Source organism: Bemisia tabaci, chromosome 4 (assembly GCF_918797505.1).
Source record: "Bemisia tabaci chromosome 4, PGI_BMITA_v3".
Classification (NCBI taxonomy): Eukaryota; Metazoa; Arthropoda; class Insecta; order Hemiptera; family Aleyrodidae; genus Bemisia; species Bemisia tabaci.
In genome coordinates this window covers 19895605-19917097 of record NC_092796.1, presented here as the reverse complement: position 1 = coordinate 19917097, position 21493 = coordinate 19895605, and the positions used below count along the sequence as shown (strand labels likewise).

Here is a 21493-nt window from a genome sequence, read left to right as displayed (position 1 = left end):
CAGTTTGTGTATCTAGTGGCTGTCTCATTCAAAGATCATGGTTCTCCGCTGATTTGATATTCAACAATTTGCGGAGACCATGGATTGATTGTCCACAGCTGTCAATTTCATCGCAACTCATCAGCCTCTGAATTCACTCATCCACGTACCCTCTCATCCTTCAAATCTTCTACCATATAGTGCAGAGAGTTTGATTTTCTGTGAGTATTCATGACATCATGTTCTATAACTTCCATTCATTCAGCACATAGTATTTTTCTTTTAGGTTCGGCTATTAACTTTGACCTGAAATGCCCATTTTGTTTTGACTACATGCTCAGCTAAAACTACTTCGTCACCAAGTGTCCACATTTGTAGTGAAGTGGTGAAGCTGCTCATAAATTAACTGATTTGATTCTCTCTTCTCAGAAACATTGGAATTCTTCACTCAAATATTGCTTCATTTTTGTTGATGGGACAAACTTGATCTTTTCTCAGCGATTCATTTCTCCTCTAGTTCTTATGATGATTTTTTGGGGGGAAGGAGGGAGAGGCCAAGGTGCAAAAAGTTAGAGTGAGCATGTTCATGTGTTTTCTCATGTCCTTTTGTATGTTTTTAATTATGCTCTCACTATTTTTGCAATACCTGGCACCCATGGCGTCACTAGAAATCGCCCTGACAAATTCTATTTTTTAAGGAATTCATTGCTCGGGAAGCCTAACCAGTGGAAATTGTTTGTATGTTTCTCTGAGACTCGGCGCTCAGTTGTTAGAAATCTGAGGCCCCAAAATCATTATTCTGCCTCACTTTACTGTAGAAGTAAATGAGGCCATTTTTAATCCAATCTGTCAATTTTTATGTTGATTTTCTAGGGAGTTACCTACAGGAGTGTTAGCAAAGAATGAGGGAATAATGAGTTGCTCGAACATTTTTCTCCCTGAAAAACTGAAAATTCAGTGTCAGGTTCTTCAGGTTTTTTTTGGAGGAGTAGGAGGGAGGGCGGGGGACGAAGATGAATTGGATTTCATTTTGCAATAAGGAACCACTATCTCTAGCTCTTCCATAAAAGCACGTATCTGCATAGGGAAATCAATGGCATATATGTTGTTTCTAAAATGAGCCAGAAATAGTGGTTCCTTATTGCAAAATGTAATCCAATTCAGGATGAAAGCTATTTCTTTATTTCGTGGAAAACCCATGTTTAAATTAAAGTAAATTAGGTTAAAAACCAAGATAGACTTTTGCAAGTTATTATTTTTGATTAAAAACAATACCTCAGGGAACCAAATGTTTTTTCACCGAAACAAACGATGTAATTTCTTAGATGACAAAAAACGGGAATAACTTTTAAAACTATCATAAAAATATTTTATTGAACATCAATTACATCAACTCCACGTCAAGTGAAACCCATTAATGCCCTTGGAATTGCATTAGGATCACTATTTGATGAGGACTTTGAATTTGAAAGTAGCTTCGTAAAGTGCATGACCAAAATCCCAAGTGCACAGATTGCCATAAGTAGCAATTACATTGTAACAATATTGCAATTCCACTGAGTGTTGTGTATGTTGCCTAGCTCCTATTTGAAGGGGTCCCGTTTATTGAAACTTGATGCAATTTTTCAATGCATTGCATATTGCCTATCTTTCTGACACATGGAACTCATTTTGTTGATTGTTTAAAATCAGCATAAATCGACTAAATGATGTAAAAATGTTGCAATTTAATGGTAAAAAAATTACAATTGTATTGAAATCAAACTGCAATTTAATTTCAATATTTTCGTTGCACTGTGCTACTTGGGATGCGTAGTACCCGTGGCGCTGTACTCTTCAGTAGCTCTTTCTGAGGTTCACTTTCTTTGATGAAGCTTTGAGGGAAAGGAGGGGATGCTCTTCGCACGGGGGTGGATTTAAGGATTTTTTTACTCTGAAAAATTAACCCTCTATGACTATATAAAATGTTGAAATTCAATGTCCGTGACCCCCAAAAATCGCCCTTCAACTACCGTTTCAAAACACCGAAGTTGTAAGGTAGTTGCAACTGAGAAGGAGAATTTCTAGAGGAAAAACAGTATACTTTTTTCTTTGAAGGGAAAAATAGCATACATATCTAAAGTAAACAAGGGAAAGTGGGTAAAATTAAATTTTAGCAATAAAATTCATAAAAAAATTCACTTCATTCAAATTCACTTTCATAACAAAACAAATCACTTTCAACCAAGTTTCCTCAGAACTCCCTTGAGGGACCTCAGTACCTCACTCACGAAAATCTCGAGATTGACTCAACGAAATTCACTTGAGGAAATTTGGAGGTGACTCGAAGCGCGTTTCGAGTCGAGGAAATTTCGAGTCGCGTCTTAAAATACCGTCAATTTTCGAGGACACTCGAAAAGCGTACTCAAGGAAATCTCGAGTCGAGGAAGTTTCGAGTAACGTCTTAAAATTCCGGCCTTAGCACCGCGGTTTTGCATTGATACCGTAAATATACCAGCAATCCGGAGGATTTGGAGCTGGAGGGAGGGAAAGGAGTATCAAAACGTCCAGGAGTGATATTAATCGCCTCTCCTGCCGTCGAAGTGATTCATTGAAACATCGCATTAGCCAGTGTTGGAATGCCAAGGAGCCACCTCAGAGTGTCGAAAAAACGTATTACCAGTACTGCCGTGCTAAGGAAGAACGCCGTATGAACATTCAGGTGTTGCCAATTATATTCAGATAGAATACAAACTTTTAAGAAAATATAGGAATATTTTTTCTTCAAATTTTCGGACCATCTTGTACGCAATATAATCGTAATTATTTGAAAATTTAAAAGGGAAAAAAGCACAACATTCCTTAAAAATTGTATATTTTATCCGTGGAAATTTGGCAACCCTCAAATGTTTATACGGCGTTTTTCTTTAGCACGGCAGTGCGCTGGTGTTCAATGTTCATCTTCTCGAAAGACTGCGATACGGCAACGTTGAACCGGATCGGTTTCGGCGCGGAGTGCTAAGACGCCGGAGGCTTATTTCGACGATTAAAACAGTCATCAATTAGAGGAACTGACTCTTCGCAGACATCGTAAACAATAACGGTGGTGCGTGGCGCGAGTGAAATCCTGGATCGATGCTGGAAACAAAAAACTCACGTAACTGGTTCACGACGTCGCGCATGGGGCTGCCTGCTCCAATATTTTCCCCCGATTTCGAAAATTTTGAATTTTGAAGTGCATTGGTGATGAATGATTGGATCGTAGTTTGCAAAAAGGAATCAGCGCGAGTACGCGTACGGTGTTGTAAAAATGTCGCTTCTTCATAATTATCTAAACAATATCCCAGAATAGTGAATGGTTTTGGCTTCCCACCAAAAAATGGTTAATTTTAAAGTAAAACAATTGTATGAATTTTGATACTGTACAGTAATTGTGTATTTTTAAAAGAGAAGGTGTAGTTGGACGATTTTAAAAAAATTGTGATTGCGCTGGTTCTTTACTGCTAAATGCGATCCAATTTTTATCTTGGTAAAGACATTGATGAGAAAAAAAAGTTTTAAAAAATGTAGCCCAAACTGTACGTAAAAAGTTGGTAAAATAGTGCTGGGTCCACACTATTGTAAGGGAGTGGTAAGGCCACGAAGTTCAAAAATTTCGATATTAACTCAAAATTTTGACTCTTCAAATTTTTGAACTTTCTGACCTTTTTTCCCGCAAAATAGTGTGGACCCAGCACTATTTTACCACCTTTTAGTTGATAAGGATTAGAGTTAGGATTAGAGAACAAGTCAAATTACAAATCTCTTTCTGTGATATTCGATATTAAACACAAAGCGTGTTACGCAGCGAATAATTCTGGCTCAGTTTAAATCACGTAAGTGTTTTTATGGGTGTGAGCCAGAAATAGTAGTTTCTAATTGCAAAATGCGGTCTAAATATGAGAATGAGGCTCTTTATTTTATTTGTAATTCTGAAAAAGGAAGGAAAATGTTTTGTAATTAAAATAAAAAAATGTAGGTAGGGGAAGGAAAAAGAGCCTTGGTACTATGCATGTTTTATAATCTTTAAGAAATAATACAAGTTGAAAGATTTTGAGATGGGCGTGAGGGTGGACAGAATGGCATTAACCACCATTAATTTAAGCTTGGAATAGAATTTTTAACAAAAACCTTCTCTTCTTTTAGAAACAAAAAAATAAATAAAGACACTACGTTCTGCCTGCCACCGGTATTCTCATTTTAATTACTTAAAAATGTTTTTTTGTCACTTTTGTTATAAAAACGCAAAGTGATAAGAAAACGAGATTTTGATGAATTTTTAAATAAATTGAGACGTTTCTACCGATTGCTCAATCATGTTATTATGGACACCACATCAAATCGCCCGATGCACAGTGCGTCTCACTTGCTGTGCCCCAAAATCAACGAATATAACAAGCATTGCCAATTTTTACAGCAAGAGGAACAAAGAACACTCCCACAGCCCTTTGAAAGAAATTGGAAATTAACATCGACGATATGACAACTGTTTGACCTTTCTAGTGCATCTGAGAGCCGAAAAGATCCGTTGTAATTAATTGGAAAAGGTCGGTCACGGAGATTTAAAATATTGAGATGACTTGATAATTTAGGCCGGACCACTCACCATCCGCAAGGATCCGTCTATCACTCGCCGAAAAAAAATGACAGCAGAGAGATCTGCCGGATTAAACTGACAGTTGTTCAAAAATAATGTTGGGTTTCGTGATCCTATATCAAGAACTTCATCGAAGCAGGAAAGTGAGCTTCGTATGTGCACATCAAAGATTTTATCTTGGTGAATAATACTTTCAACTTCGATTGTTTCGAAACACAATGTAATTCGTGAAGTCAGTTACCGGTTGTTTGTGACTCAGTCTAGATTTGTGGCAGAGACTGAGGAACATTATTTTATTTCGAACGAAGAGCCTTCAAGAGAAATATTTTACATGTAAATGTCGAATCAGCAAAAAATATCGTATAGACAGTCCTCGTCTTTAATCTCAATGATGAGGTAAGTTTAGGATCGCCTCATATATTGATCAAGGAGAATGTTCAAATATGTTCGCTGGGAGCAATTATCGGCAATTCCATAAAGTTAGTGTTTTCCTGGGCTCCAAGTGCGTTTCCCTAAAACGCAAGATTTTCCACTTCCTCGTAATGCGGTAAATCTAGGAGTAATCAATTTTCGTACTCAAATTCAATTCTGTGACGCTCCGACTTTTCTACACTATATTTTTCAGTCGGTCTGTTGCACATAAGAAATACAGACAACTGCGTGAGTAGAATTTCAAGTGTGATTATACACATACATAAAGCCGCTTTTATAGCGCCGCCTCGCGCTCTGCGACGCCCAAACGCCATTGCCCCCTATCCTCCCAGAGATCATCAGGCAATTGGCACCTTCTGATCTCCTCCAAGTGTGATTATTACGGACGAAAATCACGTCGAGAGTTAGGCACATTAGGAGTGTCTTAATTCCACTCTTTAATATACGATTTATGTTCCTTTTGTCATGAACTCACTTTACCGGGTCCGTACACTTTTTTTTAGGCACCGGCAATAAAGTTTACTAAAAAGAGACGTAAGAAAAGACTCTCTTCTATTTATGTGTGTTTGAGTGCGGGTTGCATACTCTAGCCCCTGAAAAATATGAAACATTTCACAGCCTCGTGAAATGTTATGAAATATTCCACTGAAATTTTCAATCTTTCTTTCACTTCTTGTATACGTTTCATGGCACTCTGGTGACAGTTTCATAGTAGGGACACATATTTGTTATTCATTTTTCGTAAAGAGAGTCCGAGGTAGAGAGGGTCCGATTGCAAGGGGGTCTAGATGGCTAGCCTCTGCAAATGCCGCTCTAGATCCTCCATCAGGAGTCGGGAACCGGGATATGACGTGTTGGTCCCCCGCAAATTACAAACTGAGCAACAGGTTAATCAGACTGACATCACTCTCCATTGATTACCTCTTAAGAGAGACTGTCGTCGACTAAGCTGAATCTCCTTCCTCAATGAATGAGCTATTAAGCATTTAATTACTCCTCCCAGGTTAACCCTCCAGAAGTTCGCATCAAACAATCGGGGCATTGACGCAAACAGGATGATCCAAAAGTCCTGCAGTAGCCCCAAGGGTTCCTCCCCCTTTTTTTGAGTAATCCCCTTAGAATTTTGGGGGCGGGGGTCCCAAAAGTCGTTTCCTTCGATATAGGAGCACCCACAAAATTTGAAGTCTCTATCTCAATTTGATCAAAAGGTACAAAGATGATGTTTATATTTAGCACTCACTGGAAAAAAAAAAAACACATTGGATCTAGAGTCCAGACTCTTAAAAACATCGACAAGAAAAAATACTCTTGATTCAATCAGATTTAAGCTTAAATCAAGAACCCAGCCTCTTAATTTGAGCAGATTTCCTTTTGATTTAAGCTTAAATCTGATTGAATCAAGAGTCCTTTTCCTTGTCAATGTTTTCAAGAGTCTGGATAGATCCAATGTGTTTTTTTTTCCAGTGCTGTATTTATCTCTATTTCAGCTAGACTGTACTCATTCGCTTTTCTTCACATAGTTATGCAAGCAGTTTTTAAATCACTTATTTTTATATCTAGAAGAACGCTGATTTCAATATATATACGGACAAGACCTACGAAAAATGTATCGAACCAGAACGTGCCACAAGCTGGTGGTGCGGGACAATTGGATCACACTGAAGAGAGAAATAAAATTCAAATTTTCGTAATTTCGAAGTGGCGAGGACCTGAATTGATCCTGATTGTGAGACTTTCAATTTCAAAGAATACTCAAAACAAAATGGAGACATTTTTGGAGAAAGTACCACTCAGAGAGCGTTCGTAAATGACGTATTGCACTTTTTCGGCATTTTGTATTCCCCCTTCCCTTTGTAAGGTTTCGTTACTCATCCCTGGACTCTCCTTAATTTTTACGTAACGCTTGACGTACTCCCTCTCTTAAGATCCCTAAAATTGCGGGAAGCTGGTGAAAATATATTGCTGAGTAGAATTTAGGTATCGCACAAACCGGCGACCAGCCACGATCGCCCGCCTGGTGACCAGCGAAAAATCGCAGGAATTTCCGAAAGATTTTGTGCTTTTTACCAATAGAGAAGGTTACATAACACTGGTCCTGACCCACCTTTACTCTCTTTGTAACGCAGTGTAATGCAAGCTCATACCGCTCCCCCTCGAGCTTTTCATCGGAATCAACCAAAGAACGAAAAGCGATCTCCCATTGGGAGAACATTTTACATTGCTGCACATTTTGGTTGGCTCAGAAAGTTCAGTCGTTTTTCTCCCTTTATATAACGGGCACAAAAATAAATTCGCAATGAATCGATGCTCTCAGAGAATTTTCGCCTTTCATTTTTGAACGGGTGTCAATAAAGTTTGTCCGATTTTTGTAAACTCATTGGAATTTTTAAAAGCTCATTTCACCTGTAAGTTGATATGACACATGTAAGTGGAAAAAAAGGATAGAAAAACTTGAACGTGGGGCTGAATACGTGCTCAGACAAGGGATATAACATTAGCTTTCCGTTATCCGTGGGGACTTGAAAAGTGGTTAGCTGCTCTTTAAGAATCAAGAGAACTGTATTTTTTTGTGCCTTGATGCCAGGATAAAATTCTTCTAAGTGTGTGAGATTAAATTCTTTTATTTAGGGCGATTATCCACAAAAAAGGCGGGAGCGGGAGTGAGAAAAGGCGGAAAAGGTAGGGTTCAGTAGGGTGCGGACGGGGGAGTGGAGTAAACCGAGGTTGATGTGATTAGTGTCACAGACAGTGCCCCCTGATTGCCGGACTGACGTAGAATACCCCAAAAGCTCATTTGCTACGCGAGTTAGGCATCCAAAAGACTCTAATTTATAGAGGAAGCCCTGTCTACGGGGTTTGCCTCCGGAATGTCTGCCTCTCTTCACAGATGTTCTTGCCTAATCATCAAAATAAAGGTAGATACCGCCCTGTGCCAGTCAGCGCAATATCAACCGAGCATCAAAGCGGGATTCTCCTTCATTTGAAAGGGTAGGCAAAAATATACCCTACGTGCAGAAAAATTATCATCGTTAGAGACCCATTTCCAAATTTTATGCTGTAACAAGACTTCAGATTGGAGTCTCATGATGCACACTTCTCACACAGTTCATTACTAGACTAAACACAAACAATGTAAATATGTGCAAAGAATAATATAATGGAACATCGTATGCCTAAAAAAAAGTTTACATAATATTTTTACGACATATTAAGCTTATTTTTTGCGAAGCATGCGTGGACCAATGAAACCTTACACTGGGAAAAAAACACATTGGATCTAGAGTCCAGACTCTTAAAAACATCGACAAGAAAAAATACTCTTGATTCAATCGGATTTTTGCTTAGATCAAGAACCAAGCCGCTTAATTTGAGCGGATTTCCTTTTGATTTAAGCAAAAATCTGATCGAATCAAGAGTATTTTTTCTTGTCAATGTTTTCATGAGTCTGGACTCTAGATCCAAAGTGTTTTTTTTTCCAGTGTAGTGGTGTACACAAATTACACCTATTTTTGGTGAAACTTAAAGCTCTGTCCATGAATTTTTTAATGGAAAATTACTTTGGCTTCACTCTCCGTGTCAGACCTATGAATTTTTTGACGCAGTATTCTATTTTCTTCCTGTAAAAGAAGGCGTTTTACATATTGTTCATTTTCCTTATCCCTTTTCCGACTTATTTTTCATGTTTTCCGCACTCAAAACATAATCATATGTGCATAAGCTTGAAATTCAAGGGCGAGTTTAACGCCATCTAACGCGTGATGGGAGGAAGTCCGACTACTGGCTAAAAAAAGACCGTTCTCGCCTTTCCGTCCCCGATTTCCTAAGGTAGGATATATAGGGACAGTTACATCCTTAACCATCTTACCCATACGTGCAAAATGAAACATAAAATGACATTTAATGCGAGATTCCTTTTTTCAAGCCAAGTTTCAACCACTATCGATACCTCTCAGAGAGATAATACCTAAAGATTCGAGCTCATGTAGTAGTGAATTGTGAATTTGTGATTTGTGTATATTGAGAATTTTTACACAGGCTCTTATGGAAATTTTTGGAAAAATGAATTTTGGTTTAAAAAACTGAATTTTTTGCGTCTGGTGCTTGTGGATTTGAGCTTATCCAATATCCAGCACTTTACCTGAAATTTCGTGAAACTTGATGACATTTTGCGTCGCTGATCTTACTCCAATTGATCTACATGTTGCAATCAGAAACTACAATTTCTAGTTCAGTTAGAAACAACGTATGTTCCATCAGTTTCCTTATGCACATAAATGTTTTTACGGATGGGCCAGAGATTGTAGTTCCGAATGCAAAGCGCAGTCAATTACTCATTCTTTGCATTTTGCAATTACTCATAGTTGAAAGTGAACTCACCTGAAAAGCGGCGTAGCTGTATCCACCGGGGCAAGTGACGGGGTTGTACGTGAGGAAGATGCACGTGGTGTGCTCGGTTTCGTTGTGCTCGTAGCGGACCTCGCCGTGGCGCGAGATGACCGGGATCGTCGAGACGAGGATGACCGCCCAGAGGATGAGGATCGCCCGGGAGGCGTTGCGCTCGGTGCGCACCGACATCGACGCGATCGGGTGGACGACGGCCAGGAACCTGTCCAGCGACATCAGCACCAGCGTGTAGACGCTCGCGAAGGCGGTGACGACGATGAAGTACTGCACCGTCTTGCACCAGGTGTCCCCGAACGGCCAGTAGGGCATGATGTAGTCGACGGCCGTGAACGGGACGCAGAAGACGATGAAGAGGAGGTCGGCGATGGCCAGGTTGATGATGAGCAGGTTCGTCGTCGAGCGCATTTGCTGGTTCGCCGAGACGACGATGATGACGAGGGCGTTGCCGAAGAGGCCCAGGACGATGATGACGCCGAAGAGGAGAGGCACCAGGATCTCGACGATCCTCTCGATCCGGACCTGGATGTCCTCCTCGATGTAGCTCCCGTCGTCGGCCGTGTTGTTCGGCTGGCAGAACATCGTCGTGTCTCCGGCTCCGGAAGCCACCCGCAGGAGGCTCGAGTTCGTATACCGGACGACGCTGGTCCCCATCACAGCTTCCGACATCGTGCACCTCTTTCAACTCTTCAGGAGTCTCATCTCTCCGACTCGCAGTCGGGCCTGCTTTTCAGGACTCGTTCATTCAAAGTGTCCATTCAAAGTGATTTGAGTTGAAATATGGTATGAGGAATAGTAGTTATGCCCACTGGAAGGAGCTTCAAGTCGAGTAATATTTTTTAGACTATCTGTTGGATCATATCGCTGATAGTTTCTTTATTCCTAGCTCACGGGCTTTATCCGTAACGACGATTAGGTAACTCTTCAGTAGAGAGCGAGAATGTCAGTTTCCTTTGATATTTATTCACAAAATAGCTTCACTGATTTTCAAACTTCTTTGGTAAATCTAGAATGCATTTCCTGGTGATTTTTAGAGCGCAAGGGATCTTGTTCTTATTTTTCCTGTAAATGTATGCTTGGGATGGTGTTTAATCTTCTGATCATCACTAGATTTAGTCTAAATAATTCAATTCCAATTGTACGAATATCGTTCGGTCATTTTTATTGCTGACTCAGAATCTAAAGTTCGACATATTAGATGTTGTCCGCTGGTATTCTCAACTTTCAATGGAAAATGGTTTAAATTTTGCACGGTTCGATTGGTAAATTGTGACCCTGAAACTTGCAGATCTGAGTTTATATCGCAGCAATCATCTTTGAGTATTAGTCCGTTTGCCGGGACTAGTATTTTCAACTAGAGATGTAGAGAATCCCGCAAGATGGCGTGATATCGATGATACCTCCATAATTTTACCGAAGCGAACTTACATTCAGTGATTATTGATCAATCAATTTGATTTATTCAAAAATGTATACTTTGAATTTTTTAAAGAATTTGGTAACTCTTGTGTATCAACCAGCGAGTTGGCAATCAACATTCTGGTGGTGATTACTTTTAGAGAACAACTTCAGTTTCACGAACGTATTCTGTAAATCCATGTCTTTAAATAGCACGAAGTTTAAAGAATTCTCACAAAAGTACAGTGAATTAGGAATTTACCCAATTTGATTCTACGAATAATTGAAAATCAACAACAAATTCTCAACTGTATTCGTTTGCGAAAATTTCAGATCATGAGCAGTATCCGCATGCTATTCACTTGGGTTGATGCGATGATGATAGTTTTGTGGCAATCGCGAAGCCTGTGTCAATACACTCAGTCGTCTAAAGGATGGAGAGATATTTGCACTTTATCCGTAAGTTACGGTAATACGGTAAGTCGACTCTGTCCCAAGGAGAATGTATCCTTCTTCATACGCGCTTCGATACGGTAATCATTGCCTCGGCCAGTTTTTATTTCGGAAGTTTCGTCATTCACTCCTTCAGCGCGATGCCACTGAAACAGAGAATAAAAATTGATTAATACACCAAGTCTGATTCAATGTGCTTACTTTATCCTGTAAAATAAGGAAAAACTCTCCCTTAAGTTGACTGGATGCGACATTGTTGTAGAATTTTAAATTATGCGGCATGGGCCATAACTGCCTTGTCTATCTCTAACATGAGGAAACTTTTTTTTTTTTCATTAAACACTGGAAATAAAAAAAACATTGGATCTAGAGTCCAGACTCTTGAAAACATTGACAAAAAAAAAGGACTCTTGATTCAATCAGATTTAAGCTTAAATCAAAAGGAAATCCGCTCAAATTAAGAGGCTTGGTTCTTGATTTAAGTTTACATCTGATTGAATCAAGAGTATTTTTTCTTGTCGATGTTTTTAAGAGTCTTGACTCTAGATCCAATGTGTTTTTTTCCAGTGAATTGACAAATTAAGTAACAATTTTTAAGACATGAAAAATACGAGGGTCATCCAAAAAGTAAGGTTCCCTACCTTGTATCTTCCGAACGAAAAGAGATAAATCAAATCGGTAAAAACGTACATATTAGGCATACTCTAAGCTTTTGAACAAGCTCAAGTTTTTGAAAATCGGCCGTGGACTTCGCGAGAAAACTCAATTTTACTGAGACGACCTCCCGTCGTCGCGTGCCCACCTCCGAGGTCAGGATGCGCGGAGAGTCCCTTACTTCAGACTCGGCTTATCGCCTCTAAACATCAAATCGAAAAGGACTTTAAAAACTTTTATCAAGTAGGCCGTACTTTACTTTTTGAGATAGTCTTCGCATCTTTTTTGACGTTTCTGATATCATTACAGCAGCTCTTTCATGCCTTCCGCGTAAAAAGTCTCGTCTTGGCTCCAAAACCAGTCATTGCCCGCGATCTGCACTTCCTAATCAGTTGCTTACCGTGGTAAAATTTTTCCCCAATCCTCCATACTCTCTTAATTTAGCCTCAGGTGGCTTTCGTCTATTCCTGAGAGGAAAAACTCCCACTGTGGAAAGCGATTTCCAACCGATTTAGAGGTACAGATCGCTGGCAATGACTGGTTTTGGAGCCAAGACGAGACCTTTTACGCGGAAGGCATGAAAGAGCTGCTGTAATGATATCAGAAACGTCAAAAAAGATGCGAAGACTATCTCAAAAAGTAAAGTACGGCCTACTTGATAAAAGTTTTTAAAGTCCTTTTCGATTTGATGTTTAGAGGCGATAAGCCGAGTCTGAAGTAAGGGACTCTCCGCGCATCCTGACCTCGGAGGTGGGCACGCGACGACGGGAGGTCGTCTCAGTAAAATTGAGTTTTCTCGCGAAGTCCACGGCCGATTTTCAAAAACTTGAGCTTGTTTAAAAGCTTAGAGTATGCCTAATATGTACGTTTTTACCGATTTGATTTATCTCTTTTCGTTCGGAAGATACAAGGTAGGGAACCTTACTTTTTGGATGACCCTCGTACTAAAGTGGAAAATTCACATGGATTTTTCTTATAAGAAATAAAAAGACGTATTTTTTCAGCGAGCACAATAAAAGTCGGAAACTCAGCTTTCCCTACATTGAAATTATCGAATAATGGCTTTGCATCGAGTCATCACGGCCAACAAGAAAACTACCAATATGTGTTTTATTGCTTTGTTTAGATCACGGCGCAGAGATATAACTATTCGTGCTTGATGGATGACCGTAATGTATCTACAAAATTGAAGGCGCGATGCCGCGAGGCGTGAACTCTTAATGCTTCGCGCTATGCTGCCAGTGATGGGTCGTTCAAATTAGGGGGAAAAGTTAAAGAACGAGGCCCGGTCACGTCCTCCTATATTCGAATGGGTTGTTTACGTAGCCACTGAAGCACTACTACAAATGAGACAAACGGGAATCGGACACAATATGGGAATAGAGCAAGGGAAATGATGAGTGTTGATGACGGCGCAGAGATACAACTATTCGTACTTGATGGATGTCCGTGTTGCGTCTGCAAAATTGAAGGCGCCTTGGCGCGAGGCGTGAACTCGCAATGCTATGCTGCATGCTGTCAAAATGAGGTGTTGCTCTGATTCGGTGGAAAAATTAAAAAACGAGGCCCGAATAAGTCTGTCTCCGGCTGCATGTGTTGCCACTCAATTTTCTTCTTTTTTAAAATGGTATGTCTGATGCTTTGTTGGCGATTTATTTGTTGACCAAACTCGTGTGTACTAGCACCGTATTTCCCAAACCCGGAGGAGATAGTCGGGTCAATTTGACACGGCTTAGGATTTCTACGGGAAATGAAAACAAAAATTAAAAAAATTCCACTCACTTTTTGCTTTTTTTTTCAATTTGATGTCTGATCCTTTTCATTACGATGTATTTCTAGACCTATATCTAAAGTGCGTATGTTTCGGCCCATAAAATCCGTGATTTTAGTAAATCTCGGTTCAATTTGACCCGGCTTAGGCATCGAGGAGGTAACCAATTTAAATTTAGGTTTTTTTTTTTTTTTTTTTTTCTGCTGGTTTAATGGCTTCGTGTCTATTGCACCTTCAGCCAACTTTAGACAATGTTTAGTGTCCGTAGACATCAGGCTCCATGCTCCAGGCTTTTCTAATTTTCAGGGATTAGGGCCGAGGAGAATCTGTTTCAGCAGATCTACTCGTCAATTCCGTGAAAATTAGACGCCACCACCGGGATTCGAACCCGGGACCTATTGACCTAGAGTCAGACGCGCTGACCACTAGGCCAACCTGGCCGGCTAAATTTAGGTTAAGGTTGTACTATTTTCAGTTACAGCCAGTTTATAGAATATTCATGTTTTGAAGAGGAAGAAGAAAAAGAAGAAGGAAAAGAAGCCGTAAAATGTTTCGTGCTTCAACCGGAATTGTATTGAGACGATGCTGCCGGTGCAGCGCAGGGAAAGCACGCAAAGAAAAACCAGAAAACACTGATATAAGGATGAGAGGAAGACTCGCCGACCGGCCCGAACACAAATGAAGAAAAACATGACTAAGAAATCACCCGAAAGGGTGATTTCCCCCTAAAAAAACTCACATTTTGGGAGTAACAAAGACTTGTACGCACCTGCTAAGACGACAAGGACCGAAGTGAAGAAAAAATGGCGTCTCCGCATAACCGTCCCTCTCTCTCTGGTGTCCGCCTCTCCCATTGGTGGATCAAGTCATGTGACTGGATCCCCCAATAGGACTACAGACACCAGACAGAGACAGGGAGGGAAATGCAAATATCAAAAAATACATATTTATATGTCACAGTATCAATTTTTTTACGCCTTTTTTCTCGGTATGAAAAAGCATATTTCGCAAGTCCGAGTCCGCTATCGGTGGATTTGAACTTGGCGCCAAAATCGGTCCCCCGGCGTTCGGCGTCGGAGAATCCCGGAGGGACGGGCAATACCAGCAAGGGGCTCCGCGCGGAACAAACATTTGCTCTTAGTAATAAAAGACACCCCCCCCCCCTCCGCGCCGCTGGCCTCGGGATTTATGACACTTGTTCGAATCACTTTAGTTTTAATTAGTCATTGTTTCTCTCCTTCACGCGAGGCCCTGCTCGGTTCCCTGGCGCCCACTTCGACGTATCCAGCCTATCAATTTACGGTCACCAATCATTTCCCCATTTTAAAATACCGCTCCGACCCCGCCCGGGATAACGTGTCGTCTTCATGACGAAGGAACGTAACTCGATCTCAGGACTGCAAAATTTCCCGTGGGAAATAGTATTTTTCCCAGAAAACTTTTGGACATTTTTAACTGAAAATTTCGCTGATTTCTCTTCTGATCAAACGCAAGAATAATACACAATTTGGGCTGAAAGTACAGTGTTGCACTCCTGTAAAAAATTGCATTTTTCTTGTCAATTTTGCAACCTCTGGATGGAGTTACGTTACTTCATCTGGGAAACGACGGACGTTGTTAATGTTCGCAGTTGTTAATATGCTTCATAAAAAGTTATTACGGAGGAATAGGGCGATTTAGCTGAAGGGAGCGAAAGAAGCATTGTGAGTACTTTCGCTTAAAATCGACGGGAAAACTTCTCCTGATTTTCCAATTTGCCGCGATTCGCCCGGGCATATTGGCCCGGATTGTGACCCTTGTAAATCCTTGCAAGAGTCGACTCAAGCTCTTTATTCGGCTGAGTATTTAATATTCTCGCGGATGTAAATATTGAAGTTTGCTGAGGAGATTTAACTTTTAAACATCGTAAAGCCACGTTTTTCGCCTATTTTTGCACTCAGTGCTCAAAGTTGTGGAATAAGAAATCCTTGCGCTGTGGACAAGTTGCAAGGGGCAAAATCGAACAGTGTAATCATAACATAATTTGAGCTTCGATTTCTTTGGCCGCCACAACTTCAACGCAGCATGAGTTTTTTGCTCTTAGGCCCTCCTAAAAATGATTGGGTTAATTGAACTCTGATCCAAATGCAGTGGCGACTTCGCAAGTTGGCAACACCGGTTTTTCTCCATTTAAATCCATTCAAAATATCGATTTTAGGTGAGGAAAGCTGTCTCACTAAGAATCGATTGTTTTACACACATTTAAATGCAGGAGAAATAGTGTTGCCAACTTTCAAGAATTGCCGCTGTCGAAATGAACTAAGTCTGATGCAGGTATAGATTTCGCCTTTTTTATACACAAATGGAGATTGAAGTGGGATAAAAAATTAGAACTAATTGTAAGTAAAAAGTTGCGTAAGAAGATAAGTAATAAAAAGTAAAACGTATGCATATGGAAAGGATAACAAGAATGAAATAATCAGGAAATAGGGGTAAAATAAGAGAATGAAAAAGAACAAGTCAAATAGAAAATTTTTTTAAAAAAAGGAACTAGTGAGACGACAAGATATGGAGAGCGGAGGAGGGGACAAGAAAGAACTGGTGCAAGCAGAGATTGAGGAAGAAGTTGAGGCAGAAAAGAAAAAGGCAAACGATTTTCATTCCCTGGAAGAATGAATCAATATACCATGAAAAGAAACTCAAGAAGTCTAAAGCTACATCTTACTTCATGTTATAAAATCACGAGAGTAACGCGTAATGCATAAAACCCCGGGTGCGAGGCGCTTTGAGAGGTTGGACCGCGTAGCGGTCAGAGGAAGTACCCCCTATTTCAAAACCAAACTCGATTTTTCGAAGACAACTCGGCAGCAGGAGAGTAACATGCTGAAAACCCTGTTACCCCTTCAAGTCTGGGCGGAAGAGGAACCGGGAAGACAGCAATTAGAAATAATTTTACGCGCGCTTCGTCCCATTCGGAAAATATGTTACGGGCGACAGTGGCGGACGCGTTGTCGGTGCTGGCGCCGCGGGAAAAGGGGCTTTTCCGCGAGCGCCGCACAGTGGGTCGAGTCAATCAGAAAGGTCGGACAAGAACTTGTTGACTAAACTGCAAATTTAGATGTTTATTCCATCACATTTCAAATATCAATGGGTGTTTCTAGAGGAGAATTTTACGAGGAAACCAATGGGAACCACTATCAAAAGCACAAAGTTTCTTATGAACGGAGTTATGACCTTTTAAAGTTTCAAAATTTTGTCCGACATTTCCCGTAAACTGAATCCATTGTGCGTCGTCGCCGAGGACCGGAACGCGAGAAGAGAGATCAAAGCTCTCGAACATCGCGCCGGGATATTACGTCGTCGAGGAGCAGCCAGCCGTACAATTCAACGCCGGAATGTAGGGTCGTCCCTCCCTCCCCCTCCGATTTCGCCGAATCCTCCCCCTTCCGGAAACTCATACTCGAACGCACGAGTAAATGGACTCTAACGCGATTTCAGCCGTTGAGGGTGTAGCAATTATTCGGGTTTCCCGCGATTTTATTCTAATTTCTTGTCTTCATTCAATTTGTTTTCCTAATATTCTTTGATGTGTGGGCTACGACTCAACCCTTGGTTAGACTTTGTTTTGAAGGAGGCCGAGTGGTGACGGAGCAGCGGCTCGATTGTTGAATCAATATCGAATGACCTTCGATGGAAAGCATTGGTGAGATAAGGATTTATCGATTAAGATTATTCGATAACGATTCGACGATCGACAGAAGGTAGTAATGGATCATTGAAATATCAATAATGAAGATTATTTCATTTCAAAGAAATTAATCGATCAATTATATTTGCTTAGAATGTACATCCCTGCTTAGTTTATGGGCTTGGAATATAATTTAAATGCACTGCTCCACTTGGAACTCGGAACTGTCTGTACATGTTTATTGAAGTTTTATTATGATGATTAAAAATCGATCGGATGTGCCGTCATATTGAAATACATATTAACGTCGACGTAATATGAACGATTTTTAGCTAGCTTTGGCACCGATAAATTGCGACATTTCCTCAGTTGCTGTGTGTATTTGTAAAATGCTTGTAACATGTATGAATTTTTAAATCATGTAAATACGAAATTACCACAAAATTGTGATGTATGAAAAATCAACAAACATTTTAACGATTGGCCGGAAGCTGGCAAAAATAAAAGTTTAAATGATATCTTCAGCTAGTAGTCAGATACAGCTCAACTTCAGAAGCGGAAATTGGACTATCATGTCATGTCAAAGCAACTCTATTCGTCTGGCCTCGGACGTAAGGGCGTATCTCAATTTCCACATGAGCCCTGGTCTCCGTGTAACTCTATACTTTCTGGAGCTCATGTGCAAATTGAGATACGCCCTTACTTCAGAGGAGCGACGTATTTACACATTCCGAAACCTCGTCCATTTATTTTCCATAGCTAGTTCCTCTTGCGTAAAATATTCAAAATGCCTATTTATAAAGAAAACCGTCTGATATCCATGCACGTAAACAAACACGTTTCGTCTGTTCGGAAGAATTTTCTTCAGTATTTCCACCACAAAAACCACGCATTTTTAGATGCAATACGCTCACCTTCTATGCACGTATTTACACATTCCGAAAATTCATCCATTTATTTTCCATAGCTACTTCCTCTTGCGTAAAATATTCAAAATGTCATTTTATGAAGAAAACCGTCTGATATCCACGAACGTGAACAAACACGGTTCGTCTGTTCGAAAGAATTTTCTTCAGTATTTCCAACACAAAAATCACGCATTTTCAGATGCAATACGCTCACCTTCCGTGTAACGCGATTTGGCAAGGAGGCGCCGGGGGCAATTTAACCCGGGAACCGATTACGCGAAAAACAATCTCCTCTCGATTCCCTGCCATCGGTGCAACACGTTGGCGCTGGATTTTCTTCCCGGGAAATTTCTATTACATTAGTAGGCATCGGCTCAACTTGTTGTGGAACTAATCTTACCCTAAACCTCCGCAGCGGGGATTACATATTCCTCGCATAGTGTTCGATTTATGAACTCGTAGTCTTGAACAAGAGATCGTGTCAATTTTCACATGAGCTCCATGGTATGTGTATTCTCCCATATTGAGGGTTCATCTGACGATGTGCATGTTATTTTTTTTTAACCGTGGGATCTCCCGCACGGCGAATAAATTCGTCGAGAGATTTCGCCGCAGACGCGCTCATCAGTCTGTACGTACGTAAAATCAAACAAGGAAGCAGGCGACCGGATCGAGGAGACTCAAAACCCAGTGTTGATATTGCATGATAAAAAAGGTCAACAATGGTGACAGTATTGGGAGATTTCCTCAAATGTTGAATAATTTCTGTTTTTCAGGACAGTGGAGGTTTTTGTCGCTCGCACACACGGGTCACGGAGAAAATGTTTTTACTGCCATATCGAGGAAGAAAGTTTTGTTAAATTATGAATCGGTCGAATAAAAGAATTGAAAGCGTTTCCTTGTTTTAAAATTCGAATTATGTTTTCAAAATTTTGCACGGGGCCTTACATCACATCTTAAAAATTACAAAAACGAAAAGTTTTCAGCATTTGTTTCCTCGGTTCGTCGGTTACACAACTGATGGAATACATCGTGAAACTCCTATATATCGACGGTGTAAGTCGGCAATTACATAACTCGTTTGCGGTGTCTAAAAATCTTCGTCTCCGTGTTATTTTTTGAAAGGAGAACAAATAGACATCAATCCTTGAAGTTTTTGCAGAATTTTTTTCGTACAGAGAAGAAAAATCACAGCAGTTTTGAAGAATTGCCGTTGGGAAGTTTTCCGTTTAAAAAATAAAGTATGATAGGAAGTCTGCGACGTCGCAAACCGAGTTATGTGATTGCCGACTTACACCGTCGATATGTATGTGCATCCAGTAAGTTAGCTTCTCTATTTTGTAGTGCAGCCGTTATTAATATCGTCCAAAACTCATCCGTTTCAACAATCATGAATTGTCCACGCACACCCTCTCCGCATACTCGTTGAGATGAGCAATATCGTGAAAAATAACTAAAGGGACAACATTTAACTTTCGTAGGCATGCTATGCTTCTATTGTGGAAATTATGATAGGTACCCTCGCTCTAAATTAGTTTTCATCAGCAATGTTTTTCAGGAATTAGATAATAGAAATATCTTGAAATTTGCAGCATGTCACTAACACAGAATTTTTGAAGTTTCAACACTTAAGTGCATGTACAGCATTTAAAGAAAAAAACAAGGAGAGTTCGTAGATTTAATGAGTAATTTTTTTCGAAATAGTGAGATCTCGTCAGTTATTTGTCAGAAATTTACAAAATGTCGTAAATTGTCCAAATTTGACCGCCTGCCTAATTTGAGTAATTGCCCGCGACAGATATCTGTCGAATTTTTGTGATCTTCGTCCTCACGCTTTGTCTTAAGAATTTTCGTCGTCTTTAATTTTTTAAGAAAAACGTACATTCTGAATTTAATTCGTTATCCCTCTTACTTAATTTTTCTTTTTAAAAAAAGAAGAAGAGAAAAAAGTACCGCACCGACATCGATGCAACGACCGTCAAAGGAACTCGATCGGATTCCTTTGACAGATAATTATGCCGCCCTCGTTTTCGGACGTGCTTGGCGAGCTCGCACGCCTTAGGTGCCGCACTTTTAAGTGTACGCCGCACAATAGATCGAGTCGATATGAGAATTCGGACAAAATCTGAAAACTTTAAAAGCTTATATTTTCGAAAATATAAAACAAAAAAGTTCAAGAGGGGCCCTTTTGAGTTTTTCGCGAAATTTTCTTACAGACATATCCCTTCAAATTGAATTTGTGACTATATGCAAACATCAAAATTTGAAATTAAAGCCAAAAAATTCATGTCCGAACTCTTCTATTAACTCGTTGTAGTGTGCGCCGCGCCTTGGATTACTTCTTTCTTTTTCCCTCTCGATTCATCATTTTGGTAAACCGACTAGATTCATTAGCAAGGAGATGTTGAAGGTATGTGGTGCAGGGTGACAGAATTTCATGAAAAATAAAATATAGAAAAATCACGTGAAATATTTCATGAAATTTCAGAAATGTATGAAAGATATTGAAAAATACCGGTTCCTTTTTATGTTTCGCAAAATTTAAAAATAGCGACTTTCTTCCATTTTTGTATATTTGAGAGCGGGCTACATACTCTAGCCCCTTAAAAATATGAAATATTTCATAGCCTTGTGAAATTTCATGAAATATTGCACTGAAATTTCCAATACTTTATTTCTTTCTTATGTTTCATGCCACCCTGATGTTGTGTTCTCAAAAAAGATTTTTTAAACTTCAAACTGGCAACGTCGGTTTTATCGTTCTCTCCGGTTTAGACCCTCCCATACCCCTGACCCCCCTTACATTAAACCGCCCCCGTCAGAAATTACGACCTCGGTCCCCCCGAGCCCCTCTTGCAGATAATTCTTCCTCTTCTCGTCCATTGAGCAAACAAGAAAGGGGAAAAAGGCTATTTACGTTTTATATTACCCTAAAACAGTTAAATCAATACGACCAATACACAGATTTGGACAGCTCCTCAGTTAATGACCACATTGATTAGTAGTTTTTGCGACCGTTTGGCGCAAATGTGATCACTTTCGGCTTTAATCAGAGAGAATCGTAATTCGATAAGGTTTAAACATGTAATGACGAGTTTCAGTGCAATGTTAGATACTTTGGTACAAATTGCGGCTCATCAGGAAAATAAAAATGAAGAAGCTTGGTTTTTGCCAATCTCATAGTTAGTTTTATCAACCCTCTCGGAGGGGTGAAA

The 21493-nt window shown here is 40.0% G+C and overlaps 1 protein-coding gene across 2 annotated transcripts in view; it reads right to left on the bottom strand.

Annotated features, from left to right (window-relative positions):
* The window catches only part of AstA-R1 (allatostatin A receptor 1), a 303172-nt gene that overhangs the window by 263648 nt on the left and 18031 nt on the right, over window positions 1–21493 (bottom strand). For both annotated transcript variants that reach the window (XM_072299480.1, XM_019049059.2), the window contains exon 2: window positions 9404–11424. In XM_072299480.1, coding sequence (XP_072155581.1) covers window positions 9404–10096 — 693 coding nt within the window. In that variant the 5' untranslated portion in view covers window positions 10097–11424. The remainder of the gene's footprint in view (window positions 1–9403; window positions 11425–21493) is intronic.